Source organism: Motacilla alba, chromosome 3 (genome assembly GCF_015832195.1).
Source record: "Motacilla alba alba isolate MOTALB_02 chromosome 3, Motacilla_alba_V1.0_pri, whole genome shotgun sequence".
Classification (NCBI taxonomy): Eukaryota; Metazoa; Chordata; class Aves; order Passeriformes; family Motacillidae; genus Motacilla; species Motacilla alba.
In genome coordinates, this window is record NC_052018.1 from 93,534,295 (window position 1) to 93,555,269 (window position 20,975).

Here is a 20,975-nt window from a genome sequence, read left to right on the forward strand (position 1 = left end):
GGTTTCAAATGCATTGAAAACAGATCTGACACAGGCATTACCAGTAGGAAAAAAAAAATTTCTATTTGCTTTTTTGTTTATTCTGTTCTCCTATCCTCCAAGAACTGTCTCTGATTTGCAAAGGGTGAAAAAGTGAAAAAAAAGGAAAATGGCTACAGTGTCTGAAGGCATTTAAGTACCTTTACTGGTTTTGTCCAGAATAAGACAGTGATTTCTCATGATCCAGCCTTCATCTGGCACTAAAAGGCCCACCACAAAAATAAAACAAAATACCCCCCCCACTCTCCCCCAAACAAGTGCATCAGTAACTCTCCTTTTCATTCCGTGTCTCAGATACAGAATTTTCAGTGCTAACTCCTGAGGAATAATAGCAGACCATCTACTTCAGAAGAGCTGTCCATGGCTTTGAAGATTTCACCTGCCATAGGAAATAGGCACAGCGTCCCCTTCATTCTCCTCAGGGTGATAGTACATTCCCAGGACAAGCACAGCATTAAGTTAAATGATAACCTGGCTGTGCGCTCTCAGCTCGCTAAATGAAAACTTCTGGAATGTCAGGAGAAATCCTGAGTTTCGGCTCTTTGATTAATTACAGCCTTCCTTGGAAGCAGGAGCTCCAGCCCCTGTGTGGAGGCTCCTTCCCAGCGCCCCCTCCCAGTGACAGCCTCTCCCCGAGTGCCTCTGATGGAGCAGCAAAGGGCAGCCTCGTGCCACCACCTGAGCCCATCCTGCGCCTCTGCCTGGACTCCCGGCACAGAACAGCCATCCTTGAGATTTGTGGGAAAACAATGAGCCGAATTAAGCCAAGTGTGCAGTGCCGGGTAATGCAACCGATTGTTGTTTCTCCATCTGTGACATCGAGGGCTGGTGATTGATGGGACAGGTGTCATTCATACCAATGTCAGCCACCTGCTGTGGCGGTGGCCGCTCTGCGCCCTTCATATTCCCCAGCACCAACTGGGCCCGAGCGGCTCCTGACAGGAGAGCGATGTGGTGTCCCTGGACGTCACTCGGCTAGGGGGAACCCCAGCGTCACCCCTTTAATGCTGAGGGGAACAGCTGGTTGCAGACGTGGCGTTTCGTGCCACTTTGGGACATCTTGTCTGTCCCACCATGGTGGCGGCTGCTATGAGAACATTCCCATCAGTGAAAGTATTCCCTGGCAAAGTGAATATAATTCAGTAGAGAAACACCTGCATTCAGAAAGCATTAAACTACCATGGTAAGGGGTGGAAAAAAAAAATCCACTTTTTGATGTAAGAATTTTACCATTCATCAAAGATAATTTTGCTAGCAATATATGGGCATTTGCTTTGGAAACGCACTCTAAATCTACTTTAGATGGCAGGTGAGTTTTAGCGCCTTTTTTTAACTTGATGCATTGCCTTTTTTTTCCCCCCTTAAAAGTGAAAAAATAATTGTGCCTCACATACTTGCTGAAATTAATCCCTCTGAAAACTATTTTAGCATTAACACTTGCCAATCGAGTATATCACAGTCCACCTAAAGCAATAAAATACCAACTTAAACACAAAGTGACACTGGCAATTCATCCTTCACAAAGACAGGAACCAAATCCTACAGCCAATTTAAAGACAGAAAAAAATTTAAAGTAAATAAAGAATACACAGAAAAATTGCTTGATTCTTTCTCTTATATCTTCAATATATGGAAAACTATACAAACTGCCAGTACTACTCTGCAAAGCATACATAAAAGAGTAAAATTTCACCTTTTTAGTTAACTACTCTTTTTACTAGATCTTCCTGTTTCATATTTCCTTAAAAATATTCATGTGTGAGATTGAAAAAAGTGCTTCTTCCAAAAACAGCTCTAGAAACAAATCCAGAAACACAGGGGAAGGGGGAAAGAGTAGCAATATCACAGGTAAGAACAGACTGAATAAAACAAGTCACCTCTTCCCCACCCATCCTGGTACCTTTATATGGGAAGGAATTTCAGAAATGCTTAGGAACAAGCTAGCAGTTCATTTTAGATATGACTTTTTTTATTTCACTCACCAGCATCTCAACATCTACAGGACTTTAAATTGCTTCCTATCTAGCTGGCTTTGGGGAGGCAGGGGATGTATATGCACATACGGCTGGCTTTATATTTTTAATTAGGTTTTTTGAGTTTTTAAATTTTTGTTTCTTTTTTTGTTTGTTTAGAGTTAGGGTTTTTTTTCTGAGGCCATTCAAAACAAGCAACAGCAACTCCACATCATCTTCTCATTCTAACTTGCCAAAGCCATCAATCTCTGATCACACCTATTAGAATCTCACTGTAGCCAACACTACATTTTGCGACAGCTTGACCAGTTGTTTAAGGGAAGAGTGTGTGATGGAGCAAAGCTAAATCGACACATCTGTGATACTTCTGACACCCCTCAGCATGGCTAATATTAATTTGTTTTCTTTGGCTAGGTAAGTGCTGCCAAAACACATTACATATGGTATGTAGTTCCAATCAAAATGTTGAAAAGGAGATGTGCAGGGTTGTTTTTTTTCACTTACAGCAAAATGAAAACACACAGAGTGCTAAGGGACATCTACACGAAGCTACAGAGTAATAACTTTAAAAACCTCTAATCACTGTATCTTGAAGTTTGGTTTCAGAATACAACCCTTTAAGAGATTCTGCCCTCCCATATAAAGACAGCAGCTCAAAGCTGCAAAGAGTTTTTACTCGGGAAAAGAGAATATAATTTTCATTGTATGATGAAAGGATATATTTCAACTATTCTCATGTGCGTAGGGGTAACTAATCATATTTCAGCAGGCTATCATATAAATAAATGTGCACAATTCTGTACAAATGGCTTGATTAAACTGAGGACAAGGCCATCTATTTCATACACCCCACGATACTAACTTACCACAGTGTATGATGATCCTCCTCCAATTTCATACTTAAGGTTCTGTATTAGCGTCACAAAATATTAATTTTTGCGGGTGGTTTTTTTTGTTTGTTTTGCTTTGCCTTGTAAATAATTTTGACGTAAGTAAGAAAATTTCACCTAGATGTCATAAAAATTCAGGCTGGTGACCCACGGTAAGAATAAGACACTCAGCGGTACAGAAAAACAGCATATGCTTGTCTTATACTCTGTAGAAGTACTTCTATCGCTCTAACTTTCATTAGGCTGCTAATAGACATTTTTCTAGCAAGTATAAGAAGCTGAAGTGAAAAAATAAATCTTATTTCAATTTTAGAAGAAATGGGTAATGATGTTCTGATTTAAAAGCTACGTTACTTAAAAGAGGAAAATAATTGGAAATTAGATAAGATTCCCTTTGATGCAAACCTGCTATCTTAAGGAACAGCAAAGAGAAAAGCCCTTCTCCGTTTGAAGGAAATACAAATTAATTGAAAAACATTACCAGCATTATGTAAACAAACCCACGAGATTTAAAGCTTTTGTAACACAGAAAATACATAAATTGTTTCGTAAGACACCGAAGTCAAATGGCAATATCCTATAGAAGCTACTCTCCAAAAGTGCTACTGAAAAAGCAATACCAAGTCCTTTAAAGAATAATTAAGCAATACTATCTGAACTGGCAGTATTCAAATTCAGTTTAACAATTTTCTTTAATGTTTCACAGTATTTTTACTTTTGGACAACAGACTCATAACAAAAGAAGAAAACAAAAACCCCACAACTGTAGGACTTCTGGAGAGGGCTAAGGAGCATTAAAGCCACATATGTATTTTATATTTTTGTCTGAGGACATCATGGTGTATATTAACAACCACATGCAGGAGGCTTTCCCCCCTAAAAATAATTATATTCTTTAGATGTAAATAAAACTGTGTGTCCAAGGACATATTTAGCTGAAAAAATAGATCTGTCTGACGGCCAAAACTTATAAGAATGTGAATAAATATTAGACCTCTCATTTACTTGTAAGAGAAAAAATTTATAAAAAATACAGCATCTTTTAAAAGCAAAACTGTGAGAACAATAGAAAACCTGCTAGATTACATGGAGAAACTACTACAAAATGAGGTGTAAATACTTTACATTTCTGGCCAGCTCTTTTCTCATGGATAAGACAAAACCCACATAAAATCACATAAAGGCAGTTGCTTTTTGACAAGCAACGGTACAGAAGGAAGTTATATAGCTCTGCATACATATATATACTTACTGTGTATATGTCTGTGGCTAACACACAACAATAGATGTACATTGCCAAAACTGCATAAGGAATACGCTATACACCTGGAACACACACAGAGGCATGGATATAAACATGTCTGAACACAAAACTTGCTGTGCACAGGCAGAAGATCTCACAGAAAATGCAAATATACAAAACAAAACCACATACGTACATGCTGCTACAGATAGGACTGTGCACGTAAGACTCCCTAAGTCGAGCCTAAAAGACGATACACGAAATGTAAAAGAACGTGTAATAAGTGGAGTGTCAAGCTGCAGCGACTGTTGGTGTCATCCCTGCACTATCAAACATACATATGAGTATGATTGGAGACAGAGAGGCAAAATATTTCACTGTCAGAGCATGTCGAGAAATGCAATTCATTTCTCTCTCATGTGCTTTAGGACAATGACAATTTAATACAAGGCCAGTGGATGTAAAAGAGATAAAAACTGAACAAACTGGCCCAGCATAATCACAGATTTCCTCTAGAGAGCTCAGTAGCGTGAGGCTCATATGCACTTGTAACAGATCAACATTTTATTGTTTCTTCCCTCCATGAATTTGCTGTGAAAAAATTCATAGCAAAGCTCATCTTATAGACAGGCTACTACAGGCTTCAACAGGAGCAAGAATTTCTTTTTTTTCCTACTTCTCCTATACATTTTACTTATTCTAAGCAAAAAAGTAATTATTTGATATACTTCCTTGAAAGGTTAAATAAGCATGTTTTTCATTCCTACTTATACTTGCACAGAGGTGCAAGCAACCTCCATGGAGGCCCAGGGTCAGTCCTTTAAAAACAGTTCTCTAAAACTGTTAACTGAATAATCTTGTCATTTATTCATGAATATATTATACTTTTATACCACATTTTTTCTATCATAACTTTGTAACATACAGAAATAGCAGTATAGCATGTGGACTGACATATTTGTGAGAACAGACATATCATACTTTTTAGCTACTCTAAGCAGAGTGGGCTTCAAGTATTGTTAAATATTATCATAGACAAGTTACCTTCTCTATTTGATGAATAGCACCATGTATTTGAAATTAATTGCAAAAGTAGGGTTGGCTAATGAGGTGGCCCTTATCTTTTCTCAGCAGTGCAAGCACAAGTATTTTTCTGCTGGCTCAATATTTTTTACATGCCCAAAGTGCTATTAACTAAGTTGAAATCTGATTAAAATATGAACATTAAAATATTCACAACAGCTAATGCAGCTACACAAAAAAAAGGCTAAGAAAATTCTTATCTCTTTTCTTATCATTAAGCATGTGTTTTGAAAAATAATAATTAAATAAATTGTTCCCTACAGATTCTCACAGTTGTTTTGCTTCCCATTAGCATCTCTGAAAACAGTTTGTTAAGACAATAGTTATTCTTTATTATGGAACTATGGGGATAATGCCCTTCTACCCGCCTCAGTTTAAAAAGAAATTTGCAGGAAATGTTAAAGCTTAAGGTCTGTCAGAAAAAGGACAGCGATTCTTAGGAAAAAGCAGGGGGAAAAAGTATGGAAAAAATGATCAGCCATTCGAGAAAATTAATGGATATCCACAAGGGCTTTGCTAATAACATGGGTTAATTACCGCTGCAACGCACCAGGCTCAGTAAATAAAAGAGCACAACCATAAACAAATTAAAATGAGCACCCATCACTAAAAGAGGAGTAAGCCCCAGGAAAGGTAAATCGGCCAGGTAGGCATTTCAGCACAAACCCTTTATACTTCCTGCAGGATTCAAAAACTTGCAAGCAGTGTAGCAGAACCAAAAAAGCAAAGCCCTACGACCGGAAACAGGGAAGGAAGAAGGGACCAAGGCCTGCCTGTGCCCAAGGAGAGAGCCCTGGGAGAGCCCAGGCAGGGGCTGTGCACCCATCCAGGGCTGTGTGCCACCCCACACACTGGGTACCCACCGGAACACCAGCCTGGGGCTTTGTTTCTCAGGAACAACTGTAACAAGCTATCTAATAAGACAAACGGGAGAGGTTAAAGACCTTCAGAGCCTGGACAAACCGTGGAGCGGAATCAAGTGCTGCTTCCCACTTCACAAAGAAGCGTTCTTCAGTCTGCCCCTTTCCTGCCTTTACGAATGAAAGACACTTCTAAAAAAATTCTTCAGCAATTTGAGGCTATGCCAAAATATTTTAAAGAGTGAAACTGACATAAACTCTTTTATGTTTAGCACATAATCACCTAGTGCGCATGCAAACACACAAATATATGTACGTGTAAGTAACACACACACTCATATTCATCCATACACAAACACAACCCGGTCAGACTCACAGTGACTCCACAGACCTTTCCCACATCACAACATGAGAATGGTTAGAAAAATATAAAATATGTACACCAACCATCACTGCACTGAAGTACTCACATGCTGTGACACCTACATCCACTTTTTAAATGTTACAGCCATTCTATGCAATCTTTATTTCTTGTCCTCAGAGTATTGTATTGGTTCTGTTGTAAAATGAAAATCTATACATGGGAACAGATGAATTTGTTTCACAAATAAACATTATTGCACACTTTTAAATGAAGAAATTGGGAAAGCAGCTACGTGTTCAAATGAATGAAACACAGTGAGCCACAAAACATACATAGCGCACAGAAGCTTTCTGGAGTTATAAATCTCCTCAATTTTCTGTTTGGCACTCAGAGACCGTGTTTAAATTTACTAAACTACTTCTGTTCTCTCCCCTCCCTAACCCCCCTGCTTTTTTTGAGTGTTTCAATTGCCTTTCCTTCTTCCAACAGCTGTGACAACTGTTAAAACAGTCGGTAAAATTAAGTCCGCTCTATAATCCTTTAGTCAACGTTACATTTTAATCAGAGGTTGAAGGAGATTTCCCGTTATGAACGCAGCGATTCATTTAAAATTATTAAACTGACACATATGTCAAAATGAGCAGATATATTTACTGCATCTGTTAGCTTATTAACTATTAGTAATTATTAGTGCTATTGTTATTGCTGAAAGAGCAAAAAGCTAAGACTGCAGCTGGCTTTAAGTTACTGCATTCTTTAACAAGCTCTGCCTTAAAATCAAAGCATACCTAGTGATGGTCAGACAGATATCTGCGCACTCCCAAAATGTTCGCACAATTTCTAGCTCGAATCCTCTCTACCCTCGTCCATAAGAACTGCAGAAACTCCTACATGTATGTCCTTATGCTTACATGTGCACATGCATGTCACAGTATGTAGTTAAATCCCAGTTATTATGGATATTAATAACATGCAAAACTCTAGTGTTTATTAATTGAGATGGAGAAGCAGATATGTTTCTGAATGTTAGTTCTTTCTCTGTGTCCACTCAATCCCACATGCCTCCAGCCCAGCAGTCAGACAATATCTTAAGAGTGTTATGAGATGACTTTTAATTGAGTCAGAGGAAGAAAAAAAAATTAGTTTGAATCTTGCACCGGAGCCAAAAAGACATGTGCCCTGATTTCATTTAAATGCATCTACTCTAAGCAGCTTATCTAAACTAATCATTCAAATTAGCTGTAAGAAGGTAAATTCAAGAAAGCTGCTTTGGGGGGGTGGGGGGCAGTTGAAACATCCACAAAAACCAAAAAAAACCCACAACTATAAAATACTTAAATTATCACCTTTTTATGTATTTTATGAAAAACGTGTCACTGTTAGTAAAAGCTGCGCAAACTGCATTCTTACATTATGAAGCTATCTTACACTATATGCATACAGCGCGCTGACCTATAAGCCATAGCTGAGAGGGCACCCTACCTCTGATTATTTTCTTTTCTTTACCCCCAAAACACTACGGGGGGGGGGGGGGGGGGGTGCCCACGTCCCTTCCCAAAACTGTATTCCTGCGAGCCAGCCTATTTGTTACTTCCCATCTTATTTCCCTAACATGCGATCACGGCAATTCACTTTTCATGCCTGGCTTAATTACCACCAGCCATACACTGTGCAGGCAGTAAGGACAGCTAGTGGGCATCTACCTATAGTACACTGTCACCTCCTGTGCAGCCTCTCCGCGGCCGCGGCTGGGGCGATGCTGGATGCCGGCCGGGGCTTCTCCTCGGCGCTCCCGTCTGTCACTCCCGGCCCAACACCGGGGCACGGCGACGTAAGTGGCTCGACAAGAAGAAAAATGAACCGGTGACAGCTCCCGTGATACACTAATATTTAATCCCGGCTGCGGGCTGAAATCAAGTTCAGGAGCCGCTCCTCAGCCCCAGACCGCCCGGTTCTGTTTGGGCGCCACGCTTTCCGCTGGAGTCACTCCGCCAGGTAGCTGAGAAGTGCCAGCCAAGAACTGCGGCTCCTCAAAAAGTGTGTTCGGCCGCCTTTTGTAAGGAACAGCAGGCGCGGGGAGGGACACGCCGTGCGGCGCGGACCCCGCCAAGTGCCCCACACCGCCTCCCCGGCCGCTGACGCCCGGGTCCGGAGCGGCGCCCCCCGGCAGGGCGCTCGCACCGCACCGGCGGCCGCCACTGCACCGGGCACCGCGCCGGCGGCCGCTCCCGGCCGGCGCCCTCCCGCCCGCCGCCGCCTCTCCGCCGGCGCTGCCGGCGCACCTGTCAGACGGCGAGCGCCGGGGCGGCCGCGGGGCCGGACGCTCGCCCGCCGTCAGCACCGCTCCCGCCAGGCGCATCCCGCCCGGCCCCCCCCAACGGCGCGCAGCGGCCGCGCAGTGCCCCGGGACGGCTCCCGCCCGCGGCCGCGGCGCAGCGTTACCTGCAGCGGCGTCTTAGGCGCCTGTCATGTTTTGGGGCAGGCGGCGTGCGGCGGTGGGGTGGGGGCGGGGAGCGGTACCTACTCTTCCTCGTAGTGCAGGGAGAGCGGCTCCGGCAGGCAAAGTTCTACCGAATCCATGTGCGCCCGGCGACCATCCTCCGTGCGCCCCCGCAGTGAAAGCAAAGTTTCCGTGGCCGAGCGCCGCGCACTTGGCACGGGCGCGCTCCGGGCGCGGCGGCGGCGGCGGGCGGGGACCAAAAGCTCGCCCGCGCGCCTAATCAAGGACTTAAAGCCCCGCGCGGAGCTCATGAATATGCAGCAGGGCTGTACATATGCATCCCCCCGGCCCGGGGGGACGGCCGATTGGTGGGGCCGCGGCCAATCAGGCGCCAGGGGCGCCGGGGCGGCCCGGCGCGCGGGGTGCGCCGCAGGTAGAGGGTGGGGACGGGGGAGCGGCCTGAGGCGGCGGCGGCGGCCGGGGCTGAGCCCGCGGACGTGCCCGCGCCGCCGGACCGACCAGCGGGGGCTGCCCGCTCCGCTTCCCGCCTTCCCTTCCCTTCCCGCCCGGCCCCAACTTCGGCAGGTACCTTGGCAGGCTCCCGGTTAAGGATTGCGCGCAAAGGTAGAGGATGAAGTTTGCGCCGCCGCCGGTCTTGGCGTTTCGCTGTGGCGACAGCCGGGCTCGGCTCCCGGCGCGCTCTCCTGAACGCCGCTTCCCTAACCTTTGGAACTGCTCGGCGCCGGGGAAAAACAAATAATTATAACGCCAAGCGCGGCCTGCCGAAGCCTCTGGGTAACTCAACTTTTCATTGTCGTGCGAGTTGCTTTCGGGGGGAAAGGGGAGGGGGAGCGGGCTGGAATTTGTATATGTGATATTATACATAAAAACATGTTAAAATTACACAACTATCTAATATAGAGATATATAATTTCCTATTTAAAAATCAAAGTTTCCTTTTCTACTTAGTTAAAAAATACATTCCTAACAAAACGAGCACAAATCCAGTCCTTAACATAATGGGTGCGACTGGGAGCGAATACAGGTACGCGTGTTCCTGTACATGGGGGCATGTGTATATTTATATATATATATTTAATTATATATATATATACATGTATATAAAGCATATGCCTCTACGAGTATTTGTGTGTTTAGATGTGTATATTTAGAAATGAGAAAGAAAAGACCCAGAACTGACCAATTTGCACTGTTAGTGTGCAGATATTAGAGCAGACCAACTCAGCCTGCCTCATTTTCATGAGATAAAGGCTGCACTGGAGTAGCTCTGCAGTAGTAAATCTGGGAGGGTGCCTAGATCTCTACAGTGTTTGGGGGTTTGGGTTTTTTGTAAAGTAAGTTTTGCTGAACTAAAAGAGCAATAAACACATATCCCTGTAGGCACGCCTGCATAAACATCACCAAGCCTGGTTCCAGCAAAACACTGCTTACAGCCAGCTGAGAGTTGTTCTCTGGCGTATGAAAGATTCCTGATTAAACTTGTTCCAACACAAAGAATGTACTCAGATTTAGGGACATTAGAGACACTGTTTGCCCTGAAACACATGCACGTATCCTGTTTTGAAAGTATCAGTAACGAATATGGGATGATTTTTTTTTCTCAAAAGCTACCACCTTTACTTAATATTACAACTAAGGCACCATACATATTTTCCAGGTTCAAAGCGTTTCTGTCCCTTCCAATGAAAACAGATGCAGGCTGTTTCTGTCCAGAAAAAAAGCCAAACCAACACTGGAAATAAAATATTTTCTTAGAATGCAGCTCAACTCTTACAAAATCTTTTGTGACTGGAGCCCTAACATGATGCAAATGGCAGTATTTTAGATCAAAACAAATCAGTGTGAACCCTCAGAATGCAGTAATACTATTCACAGAAATGCCCTCTCCAGATCTGTCTCACAGCATTTTACAAAAAAATATACAGCAACAGAACCAAATTCCAACATATATAGGTTAAATAGACATGCTTGTGTATGTTTACAGCAAAGAGATTCCAGCATTCTGTATTTAACCTTTTGTGAAGACTGGGCCTGCTTCCTACAAACGTGGTATAAATACTTGCAATTTTAGGAATCTGAACTCAGACAGCAAAACTACAGCTCAAACTACTGTATAAAAGCAGGTAGTAAAAGCTTAATTACCAGTAGCATTATGCTGTCTATATTGTTAAATGTGAACTCTGTAATTAAGATGTAAATTTGCTTGTAAGCAGTGAATTAAAAAGCTCTGAAATGTAGAGTAAAATTTAAGTACTCTGTAGAAACATCAGGGACAAAAAAATCAGTTTTTACCCAATTTTAAAACAGGAGGTATTAAATCAAGTTACTCTGTTAGAACATCCTCTTTAAGTAACAATGTGAAAAGTGTAGATTTTGGAATCAAATTAGAACTTGAATAGGATGTCTTTATGTATAGTTATCTGTATGACTATATAAACTCAAAATACAGTTCCTACAAACTGATTTACTTGTGCACATGGGCAAAACATACATTTAAATACAAATATATTGTTTGTACTGAGTATCTCTGTGTGTAGATTTCTAAGTATATAAGAGTATATCTGTTTATAGATTTATACTCAAAATGTCTATTTTTCAGTATTTTTTATTCCAAAATGCTTTTAAATCTTTGCATGTATATGTCTTTTTCTTATATAAATATGAGCCATAAATGACTCCCTGTACATACGTGATTTGATATGGTCACTTTTCTGTATTACATTCGTTGGAATACACCCTCCTGAAAATCCATTTTGAAACTTACCAAAGCGCAAAGGTTAGCTTCATTCCTATTTTTGTTCATTATCTCCTAAGATTTTATATTCAAGGGCTGAAACACGATGGTCTCTCCTTCTGTCATGGTCTGTCTTCCTGTAAGCCCTCGTTTTCACATTCCCATAGTTTCCACTACCTTGTGAGCTTGTTGTCCCCCACCCTCCTCTACACCCCCAAATAATGCATTTTTCCTCTCCCTCTGTGAGCCGTCACTGGTTTTCTATCAAGCATCTTTTATCCAAGCAAGCAGCTCTCTACCCTGCCAGTGCTGCCTCTTGGAGAACCAGAAATACTGTGCTGTACTTTGCATGTTGATAAACAAAGCAGTTGGCTTCTTCCCCCAGGGACTGAAAGTGTCACCTCCACCAGACCGGGGCCTGGAATTCCAGCTACATTCTTGAACTTGGGTTTCACAGTTACAGATCAGTTTGGGGAAAGTGGAAAAACAAAAAGATAAGAAAGAGATTACTGCAGCAAATAAACTGGAGCTAACTGTAGCTTCATTTTAAGCTCTTCTGTAGAAATAAATAAAAGCAGTTGCCGGAAGTGGGGTGGGGGGGAGAAGGCAATCCAGGTTTACTGAATTTACTGAATTTTATCAGGGAATACACAATAAGAACATGCATGCAAACACACATCTGCAATAACTTATCAAAACATACAGTGCAAAATCTTACCACAAGGAGTCTATACAAAACAGTGGTAATGGAATCAAGAGAGGGGAAGGAAAAAATCGTCAGGAGTGCCTGTACCAGTCAAGGGGCATTGCTGAGCAGCACCAACATTTCCATGTCTCTCCGTGCATCTAATTTTTCCTGTGTGCCAAACAGTACATCTTTAAGCATCCTCACGTCTAAATACTACAGACATTTCAAGGCATCAGAAGAGCCAGATTCTTAAAGCACAACCACGTCAAGGCAACTGAAGTGAGGTTCAGCGGCGCTTCACAGAAACCTCACAGTGCATTGTCAAATGTGTACTTACCAAAAGGAGCAACAAGCTCGAGCCAGCAGGCAAGCTGCAAGCATATGAAAGTCTGGTAGCTGCTGAGGATTTATTTTGGAATAAGCATACTTTAGATAAAGATTTGCAATACACCATGGAGGCTTATTCAAAGTCCAGCTGGGAAATACCATATTGTTAAGAGTTTGAAATAAATTCTGAAGTGTCATCAAATATGCGATCTTCTTTTTATTCACAATCACTCATTAAAGAAACACAACTCAGATGTGATCTCACTCAATGCTACAGTGAGATTAACATTAGAACAGTATTGCCACTGTCTACTCCTCTTTTGTGCTTCTCATTGGAAGGCACTCATTGCACCCCTGGATATGCTGCTAATTAATTTAAAAAACTAACCCTTCAAAAGTTCCAAATTCTGCTCACCTGTTTGTACCTAGTTGGACAAATTATTACTTGAAAGCCATCTGCTTCTTCAGTCTGTATTTAGCAGTAATTACTCTTTGTTTTGATCTTAGGGGGAAAAGCTCACACAACAGAGTCTCTGATGCTCCTTAGAACTTTTCCACAGTGTGTTCACAAATACATGGAGCAAGGCTTTTAGCTTTAGCTGCTACATTCAGTCCCAGCATATAAAAAAATGTCTCTGTGAAATAACAGCAATTGCCTTACCATGTTACTGAACTACATTCAATTTATCTGGTCTCAAATAAATACTCCATATTTTCTCCTTGTTTTATTTTCAAGGGCATGGGTATGGGTATTTAAATGACTGCTTTCACTGGTACAGAATAGAATCTGTTCACACTCCTATAAATAAATATTCTCTTGACGAAACACCTTTTCCAAAGCCTCTGACAAAATGAAAGGGAAAAAAAATTTAAAAAAAATTCAAAAACAAAACAACACCAGAAGCAGGGAGCCGCATGCACATTGCCTGTCACCCACCAAAAAAGGTCTCCCTAAAGATAATTCAGGCACACACTTCAATATGGATCTTTCACTATTACCCCAAGCTCTTTTGTTAGTGTAAGTTTCTTCAGAAAAACTGAAGTACATTTCTGTCTCAGACAGCCAAGGATAAGATGACTGAGGGAATTCAGTTGCTCTGTTTAATTAATACAGGATTATTTCACTTTCATTTTGTGAAGCTAATAATATGACTGGTGGAATGTCAGTAAAAATTAAATCATAAACTAGTGCAGTACCAAAGGGAAAACTTACTTTAGTTATGGAGTATTCCCAGCAGAAATCTTGAAAATCTTATACATATTTACACTGATAAAATACCACATGTACTTCATGGGATACTGCAAGCTTTCTACAATCCTTGTGGCATGTTTTTACAGAGCAAGAGTTAACATTTTGAGATTATACATTAATAAATGAGTTGCAGTTGTATTGTTTCTTGAATGTTAAGCACCACACACTAAACGCAAGAACACGTTCAAGGTCAATGCCCTATTTTAGACCTTTTCAGCAGCTGTGATATTATGATAATCATACTTTAAATATTCCTATAGAAAGAGTAAATTAGCCCCTTTCACTAGAAGGATTATTAGGATAAACAACAAATCTGAAAGGGAACAAATTCAGATTTCTCTTTTTGTTTGTTGTTTTCTGGTTTGTTTTCTGGTTTGTTTTTTTTTTTTCCCAGCAATGCAATAAATTGCTGTCTTTTACTGTGATGGCTTTTCTATACAGGAATTAAAAAAAAAAAACAAATCTAAAAACCCAAGACTTTGTTCTGCACTTACATTACCTTTTGGTGGTTTTTTTGGGTTTTTTTTTTTGGAGGCCTCACCTATGTAAAAGTGCCTTCCTTAAAATGCATTTATGCTTTCTTTAGACTCAAAACATACCAGTTGACATCCCATTCTATCACCTATACTGCAGTGAAATGTAATATCCCACTAAACCAGAAGGGAAAGAAGAAAACTTAGCATCGGCAGCTATTCCTAAGCAAGATTAGGGGTTTAGCTCCATCTAATTGAGGGATGAGACATGTCCCTCAATGAGTCTCTCCCCACTCCCCCACCTGCCCTTCTACCTGACTGCAAGCTCAAAACGCTAAAAATAGAAGATGGAGCATAAATATTTCCCCAGTGAAAACACCAATAATCTTTACTGTGAGCTGACATGAATTGCTTGTTACACTGCCCTAGGATATCATGGCTTGAAGCGAGAGCGCAGACACGCACAGAGCCACCAACCACCCTCAAAGGTTTTGTGCCGTCTATTTGTGCATGTCCATGTCGCAGAGGCTCCTACGACATCTGACGTGGAGCCGGGACACCTGCTGTACAGAACGCATCCTCAAGCCTGCCTGCCCCCACCCCCGACAGTCCCAGCTCCTTCCATCACTCTTCTGCCTTTTTCTCCCCCTGCTCCCCCTCCACTCCCTTCGCTCTGGCATTTTTATTATTAATGTTATTGCTATTATTACTGTCCAAGCATAAGCTGATCCACAGGGGAGCCTGTGTAATTTAACCCCTCAAGCACTAAATTCCTTCACATGTGCCAAAGACACAGGTTTGTTGTTGCCTCCAGCAATATCCCAGGAAGACGAGTGATGGCGGTGTCATATCATCACACAGCGACTTAATCTATTGCGACACCCAGGGAACGGGTAACTGAAGAGATTTACAGAACATGCTCTCTGCCTGAATACAAAATGTTATCCTCTTTACCAACAAACTCAAGTCACAAGAAACAAAGTGAAACAAATTTTGCCCTCTTATGGCTCATTGTTTCCATGACTGCTTTATCCAATCCGAACCCCCCATTACTTGTCCCACTGTACATCTTCTGGCTATACAACACTTTTTTTCAACATTTTTGTTCTCCATCCTTTGTTCTTCATGTGTTCTCTCATTAACAAACAGCTAGATCATGTTGAACTGCCAAGTAACATAAGCCTTGGAAATCTTTTATCCATACACGAGACGACTGGAACTATCACTTACATCAGGGTTATCTCTACATGCTGTCTTTATGTTCTCTGACATGTAATGCATGCTTTTTAAAACAATGGATTAAAAGGGTTGCACTTTTTAAAGGTGCAAGGAACGCTAAATTAAGCGCACATTAGCTACAATGAACACCAACCTCAGGAAACCATCTATTTTAAATACTGAAAATCACAACCCCCCAGTCTGTCAAGTAGGGACTTTCTACATGGTTGTCCTGTTATCCATAACTATTAAGGAACAATTCAATATAATAAAGCAGCCTATAACTGTTCTCTCCAAGATCGAGGTGAGATTCTCTCTCTTCTAACATTTCACTGACCTAGGAAGCAAGAATTTGGCACAGAATTAATAATGGAGGCAAATGAGACTAGTGAAACATCCTCAGCTCAGGATAACCTGATTGTGCTTCTGAAAAGAGATTTCACCATGGGAAATTAACAGCTCTGAAACCCCTGGTAAAAAGGCTGAGTTCAGATGCTCAAGAGGAAACAAATCCTTGCTCCCCATAAAGTAATAGCTACCCTTATCTCTAGACACCCAGATCTAAAATAGGTACAGGCTCCCATGAAGGCCACTGAACCCTGTCCCTTCCCTGTAATAACAGAACACTGATTTTTGTTTCAGTATACATGGCTTTTTAAAAGCCTGTATCAGCTGACTGACTGAGCACTCAAAAATGTACACTTTGTTACGAGGCATATTTAGACTCCAGGTTATATGATTTCTTGAACACATACTTGTGGGCACAGGAAGACATTAAGAACTCCTTGTACTTCTCCCAACCATTAAGATGAAGAGACTTAAAAGACACATTATCATGGATATACAGCTTCCAGATGGTAACTGTGTGGTTCCAGGAGCTTGAAAGAAAAGTGGAATTCACCACCAATTGTTTTTTTCCCAGGCCTTTCAGTTCCAGCCCAAGGCCTGATGTGTCAGGGTACACTGAGATGCTGTTGACCACTGCTATATTCCTTTCTCCTTAGCAGTGGGTAGGAGGTTTAGAACGCCCATCAAGAAGATGCCAGTGCACACCAACACAAGTGCAGCAATCCTGCTATCTCCAGTAGACTTGTACGCTAACATTTAAGGGAACATTAATGACATTAATACAATACGGAGGAGTCACGCTTTTAACAAAAATACCTGTGTTACATTACATTAATACAATGAAAACCTTTTTTTCCTGGCTCTATTATTATGTATGTTCAAATGACAGCATATAATCATAATGACATCCTTCTGCAGCTGAAGCCTTCTATTATCAACTCTGTTTCTGTCCTATAGCAGCTTCACTTCTATTGACCAGACAGTTAGCCTTCAGTTCAATAATTCAATCTCAAATCAATACATTTTAGATCCATGTATAATAGTTAAGGTGTAAACACTATGCACATGCTCTTTCAGTTTAATTAATTTACTTGCAAATTTGAATTTATAGCTTATTTTTTAGGAAAAATGCAAACTTCAGTTTTCGTATTAGGTTGTTTATTCTTCCCACCAGCTCTGCCCCTGTTTCAGGTGCTACATTTCCAGAAATCAAGTTTAACTTGCCTACGACATAAATGTCTTTCTTCCACAGATTAAAAAAAGGAAAAGTAACAATGATAATTATTTTATTCTGATTGCTGAATAAAGCAATAAAATAGCAGTATGACTTTTAAGCAGATCCAGTCAAAATTTCGTTGCTAAAGCAGTCACTCAAGGTGTGAATTGATCCAGAAAATACAGCCTTTAGACTTACTGCACTTCTGACACTTGTATTACAAAACATTTGGTTCAATTACTGCAGGCATGTGTCTGTGTGCGCCTATATTTACACAAACCACATGGAAATGTATTATATTATAGGTTCTTGGTTACCTATTTATCTTCACACACAAAAAAGAGGTGGCAAGAAAGTAAGCTGGACCAACATATGCATACAGAAGTGAGTATCTCCATGTTTCATTCTAGTTAGAAGCCACTTTATTAATTTTGTCCCTCCAAGCTCACAGAGCTTCCAGTTGGAAGTCCGATTTTACATTCTTTTCTCAAACAAATGCATGTTCACTTGAGCAGCACACACTCCCCACTCAATACTTCAGAATTGCAGAACAGATTCCTGATTACCTACAATGCCTTATCCATTTTTGTGCATCTAGAAAACAGACCTAACACTAGTGCCATAATGCAGTATCTTTACTGACCAGGTAACCCAGAATAATATGGTTACAATTAATCTGAGCCTGAGTTCAAACAATACTACCCAATGAAATACTGATATCCTGGGGAACACCCTTGCTGTTACCTGCCTTGAACCCTTCCAGGACTATGTCCAAAGCAGCTGCAGTTTATAAGCTGGAGGATAATGCCAGGGAGCTGCTACAGCAAGAAAATCTAAAGCAATTTCTGCATACAACCATTACAATGTGACTGTTAAGAGACAGATAAGAATTTCTCTATTATTGTCAAGGAAACAATAGGCTTAAAAATTTGGAAAGGCTTTAAACCACAAAATATCAAAAGGAAAAGTTGCAACTCAGTCTTCCTACTGACCCGTTTACTCCAACTTCAGATTATCTGCTCCCAAGGTATTAGCATAAACTTCTCCAGTGCTATTAAAGGCCATATCTGCATTCTTTAGCACTGTTTGCATTTAGTACACATATTTTCAGAATGCTAACAGTCTTTTATTCAATAATGAATTTGGCAGAAAAACAAGAATAGACTCTCTATTAATGTTATTTTTCTAAATAAATTCTCTAAACCTGATTGAGTTAGATCCTTGAATCATGCTTTGGAAGATGCAACTTGGATTTTTTGAATAAAGTGAAGCACTTAAGCAAATCAGACTTTTATTCTTCATCCACCGAGAAACCTCAGATTTAAGATGAAAGAGCAGGGCTGCCTTTCTCTCTCCTTATCCTGCAAGGTCCCTTCATTCTCCCTGTTTTCCCAGTAGATTTACTTGTGAATCTGGTGACAGCCACATTTGAAGTCCTGAGGTCTGACTCCTGACCTCAGTTATGTTAGCCCTTCCCTGCAGAAGAACTACCCCTTGGATCACTGACTTGCTATTATTCTACGGTTAATAGACCTGAGCTGTGCAATATTTTTTTTTTTATCTGGCTACAGTCCTATCTCTAAATTCTCTGTTTTGAATGAATACCGATTTTGTGACATGAAGTCTGCTATATAATGAAATGCAAACAATGAAAAGGCTAAATCAGTTTACAAAAAATCTATTTGTCAAACAGTGTGGAGATGCTCCCAATTTAGTCTGGGCAGTGCATGCAGTTCTTGATAAGGGAGTTAAAACTGAGCCGTTCCACTGCATAAAAATAAAAGCATCTGCAAAGGAGAGGCATTTTCTTTAGGAGACTCTTCCCTAGAACCTAAAGGTAATTATTTTTAAAAAACCAAAAACCAAACCCACCCAAAAAAAAAAAAAATTCCGCTCCCCCCCCCCCCCCCCCCCCCTTGGATTCTGCAGGAATTTTCCAACAGCCAGGAGCACTGTTAGAGGAGGTAATAGCAAACGCCTCCCCAGCGCAGTCCCCTTATGTCACATTTGCATTTCTATTCAGCTACATTGCCTGACAATGAAGCAAATGGGCCTGGCCTTATCTGTACAATTCCGGACAACAGAGATTTTCTAAGCCATACAAAGGAACGAGCTTAACATTCAGCACTCAACACCTCCTGGCGTCCCCCCCGTCCCCCGGCCCTGGGGGGATGGCGGTCATACAAACACCTGGCCACGCCACAGCCTGACACCATCGCACGGCATCCGAAAAGGAGCCGGGTAAGAGAATAACAATAAATTACAAGAAAAGCGATCGAGACTTTGAAGGAGCTTGCCAGCCTCAAGGAAGAAAACAGTCCGAACCCTCTAGATTGTCAGGCTTTGTTTGGAGCGTAAAGGAGTGTCCCTGGAATGTAAAAGTAGATAATATCTAGTCAACCATTTGTGACTCCCGCCGTCCCTTTTAGGCTGGTATTTAATACAGCAGATGAAACTTATAGAGCCTTTTATCAGGGAAATTTCATATCACCCCACTTTTCATTAGAAAACCTTTAGCAGCTAGGCTGGCTAACTCATGCCATTTCATTGCACTACGAGGAAATTTCCGGCTAATTCCTTCAAAATTAATATCGTCTGATTTAAAAGTTAGAAATGACACGAAAAAACCTGCACAAGCTGAAACCTCCAGATCAAACTTGTTATGACAGGACTTAAGCCAGCTATAATACAGGCTAGGGCTTTAAATAGCAAGGAAAAAAAATTACAGTGAGACGGTTCTGTAGACAGTTTGGCTTTAGTCTGGCTTTACATTATATATATATATATATATATATATATATATATATACATATATATATATATACATATATATATATATACATATATATATATATACACACACACATGTACATATCTTTATATATGCACTTACACATTGTATCTGTCTTCTTGTCCCTCTCTTGCTCTCAAATACTCAGGGTATGTAACAAAATAGGCCTCAATATCAAGTACAAGAAACTTCATAGTGAAGGAGGTTATCCACGTGTTTATTTGTATACACAGAAGTCATCTGGGGTAGCAAGCACAGAAAGGGAGGTGGTAGACTGTCCCTCTTTTTGTCCCAAATAGTCTATCCTAAAGAAGAATATGCTTTTACATAGCACACCGAATTTTAAACTGCTGCCTTATACTTTAATTGTCCTGAACTTCCAGGTAAGTTTATTCTTTGCTGTTGAACAAATGCTGAATTTTTCCCTAGAGGTGGTTGCAATGAGTAGTGATTCTCTATTTTTTTATCACTCACACAGTTTTGAAGATTTACAGGCATGAATATCATCACGTTAACACAAAATGATATTACTATTGCCAAAAAACAAGGCAGTTAAGCACAGAGACAGTGAGGAAGGCAGAGCACTTACTTGGATTCAAAGGAAACCCAAAGCTCCTTATAGCAGCCCATTGTTTTAAATTTTATTAATATTGATGCACCAAAAACTTCTGTGGTTGTTGCCTTTGCATGAGTTGGAGCAAGAGGCTGGAGTGCATTCTGCCTCTTCAAATGCTCTTAAGGGAACAGCCAACTTTCATTATCCTTAGCACCAAGAATGGCTTTATTGCCGAGAAGGCATAAAACTGGCATTGTCCTGGAATCACACCTCCTAAAGCACTGCAGATCCCTCAAACTCTGTCAAGGTGACAGATCGCTTTAACCTGCAACTGCACAGGCATACGAGCAAACTTCATACAAGGCATGGGAATAGGGTGCAGTGCAGAGCAAAATTTAGTCCTTACACTTGCTGTGATCAATATAAAACATAGAACAGAATTAAATAATTGCTACTAAT

The 20,975-nt window shown here is 41.0% G+C and overlaps 1 protein-coding gene across 42 annotated transcripts in view; it reads right to left on the bottom strand.

Annotated features, from left to right (window-relative positions):
• The window catches only part of ESRRG (estrogen related receptor gamma), a 389,887-nt gene that overhangs the window by 147,825 nt on the left and 221,087 nt on the right, over nt 1–20,975 (bottom strand). The window contains exon 1 of one of the 42 annotated variants that reach the window (XM_038131536.1): nt 8,977–9,430. The exons of 39 other annotated variants lie outside the window; for them this stretch is intronic. In XM_038131536.1, the coding sequence (XP_037987464.1) occupies nt 8,977–9,203 (227 nt within the window). In that variant the 5' untranslated portion in view covers nt 9,204–9,430. Of the gene's footprint in view, nt 1–4,154; nt 4,179–8,155; nt 8,279–8,976; nt 9,431–20,975 lie in introns of those variants that run through there. 2 more of the 42 variants (XM_038131577.1, XM_038131558.1) reach the window with 2 other exon arrangements.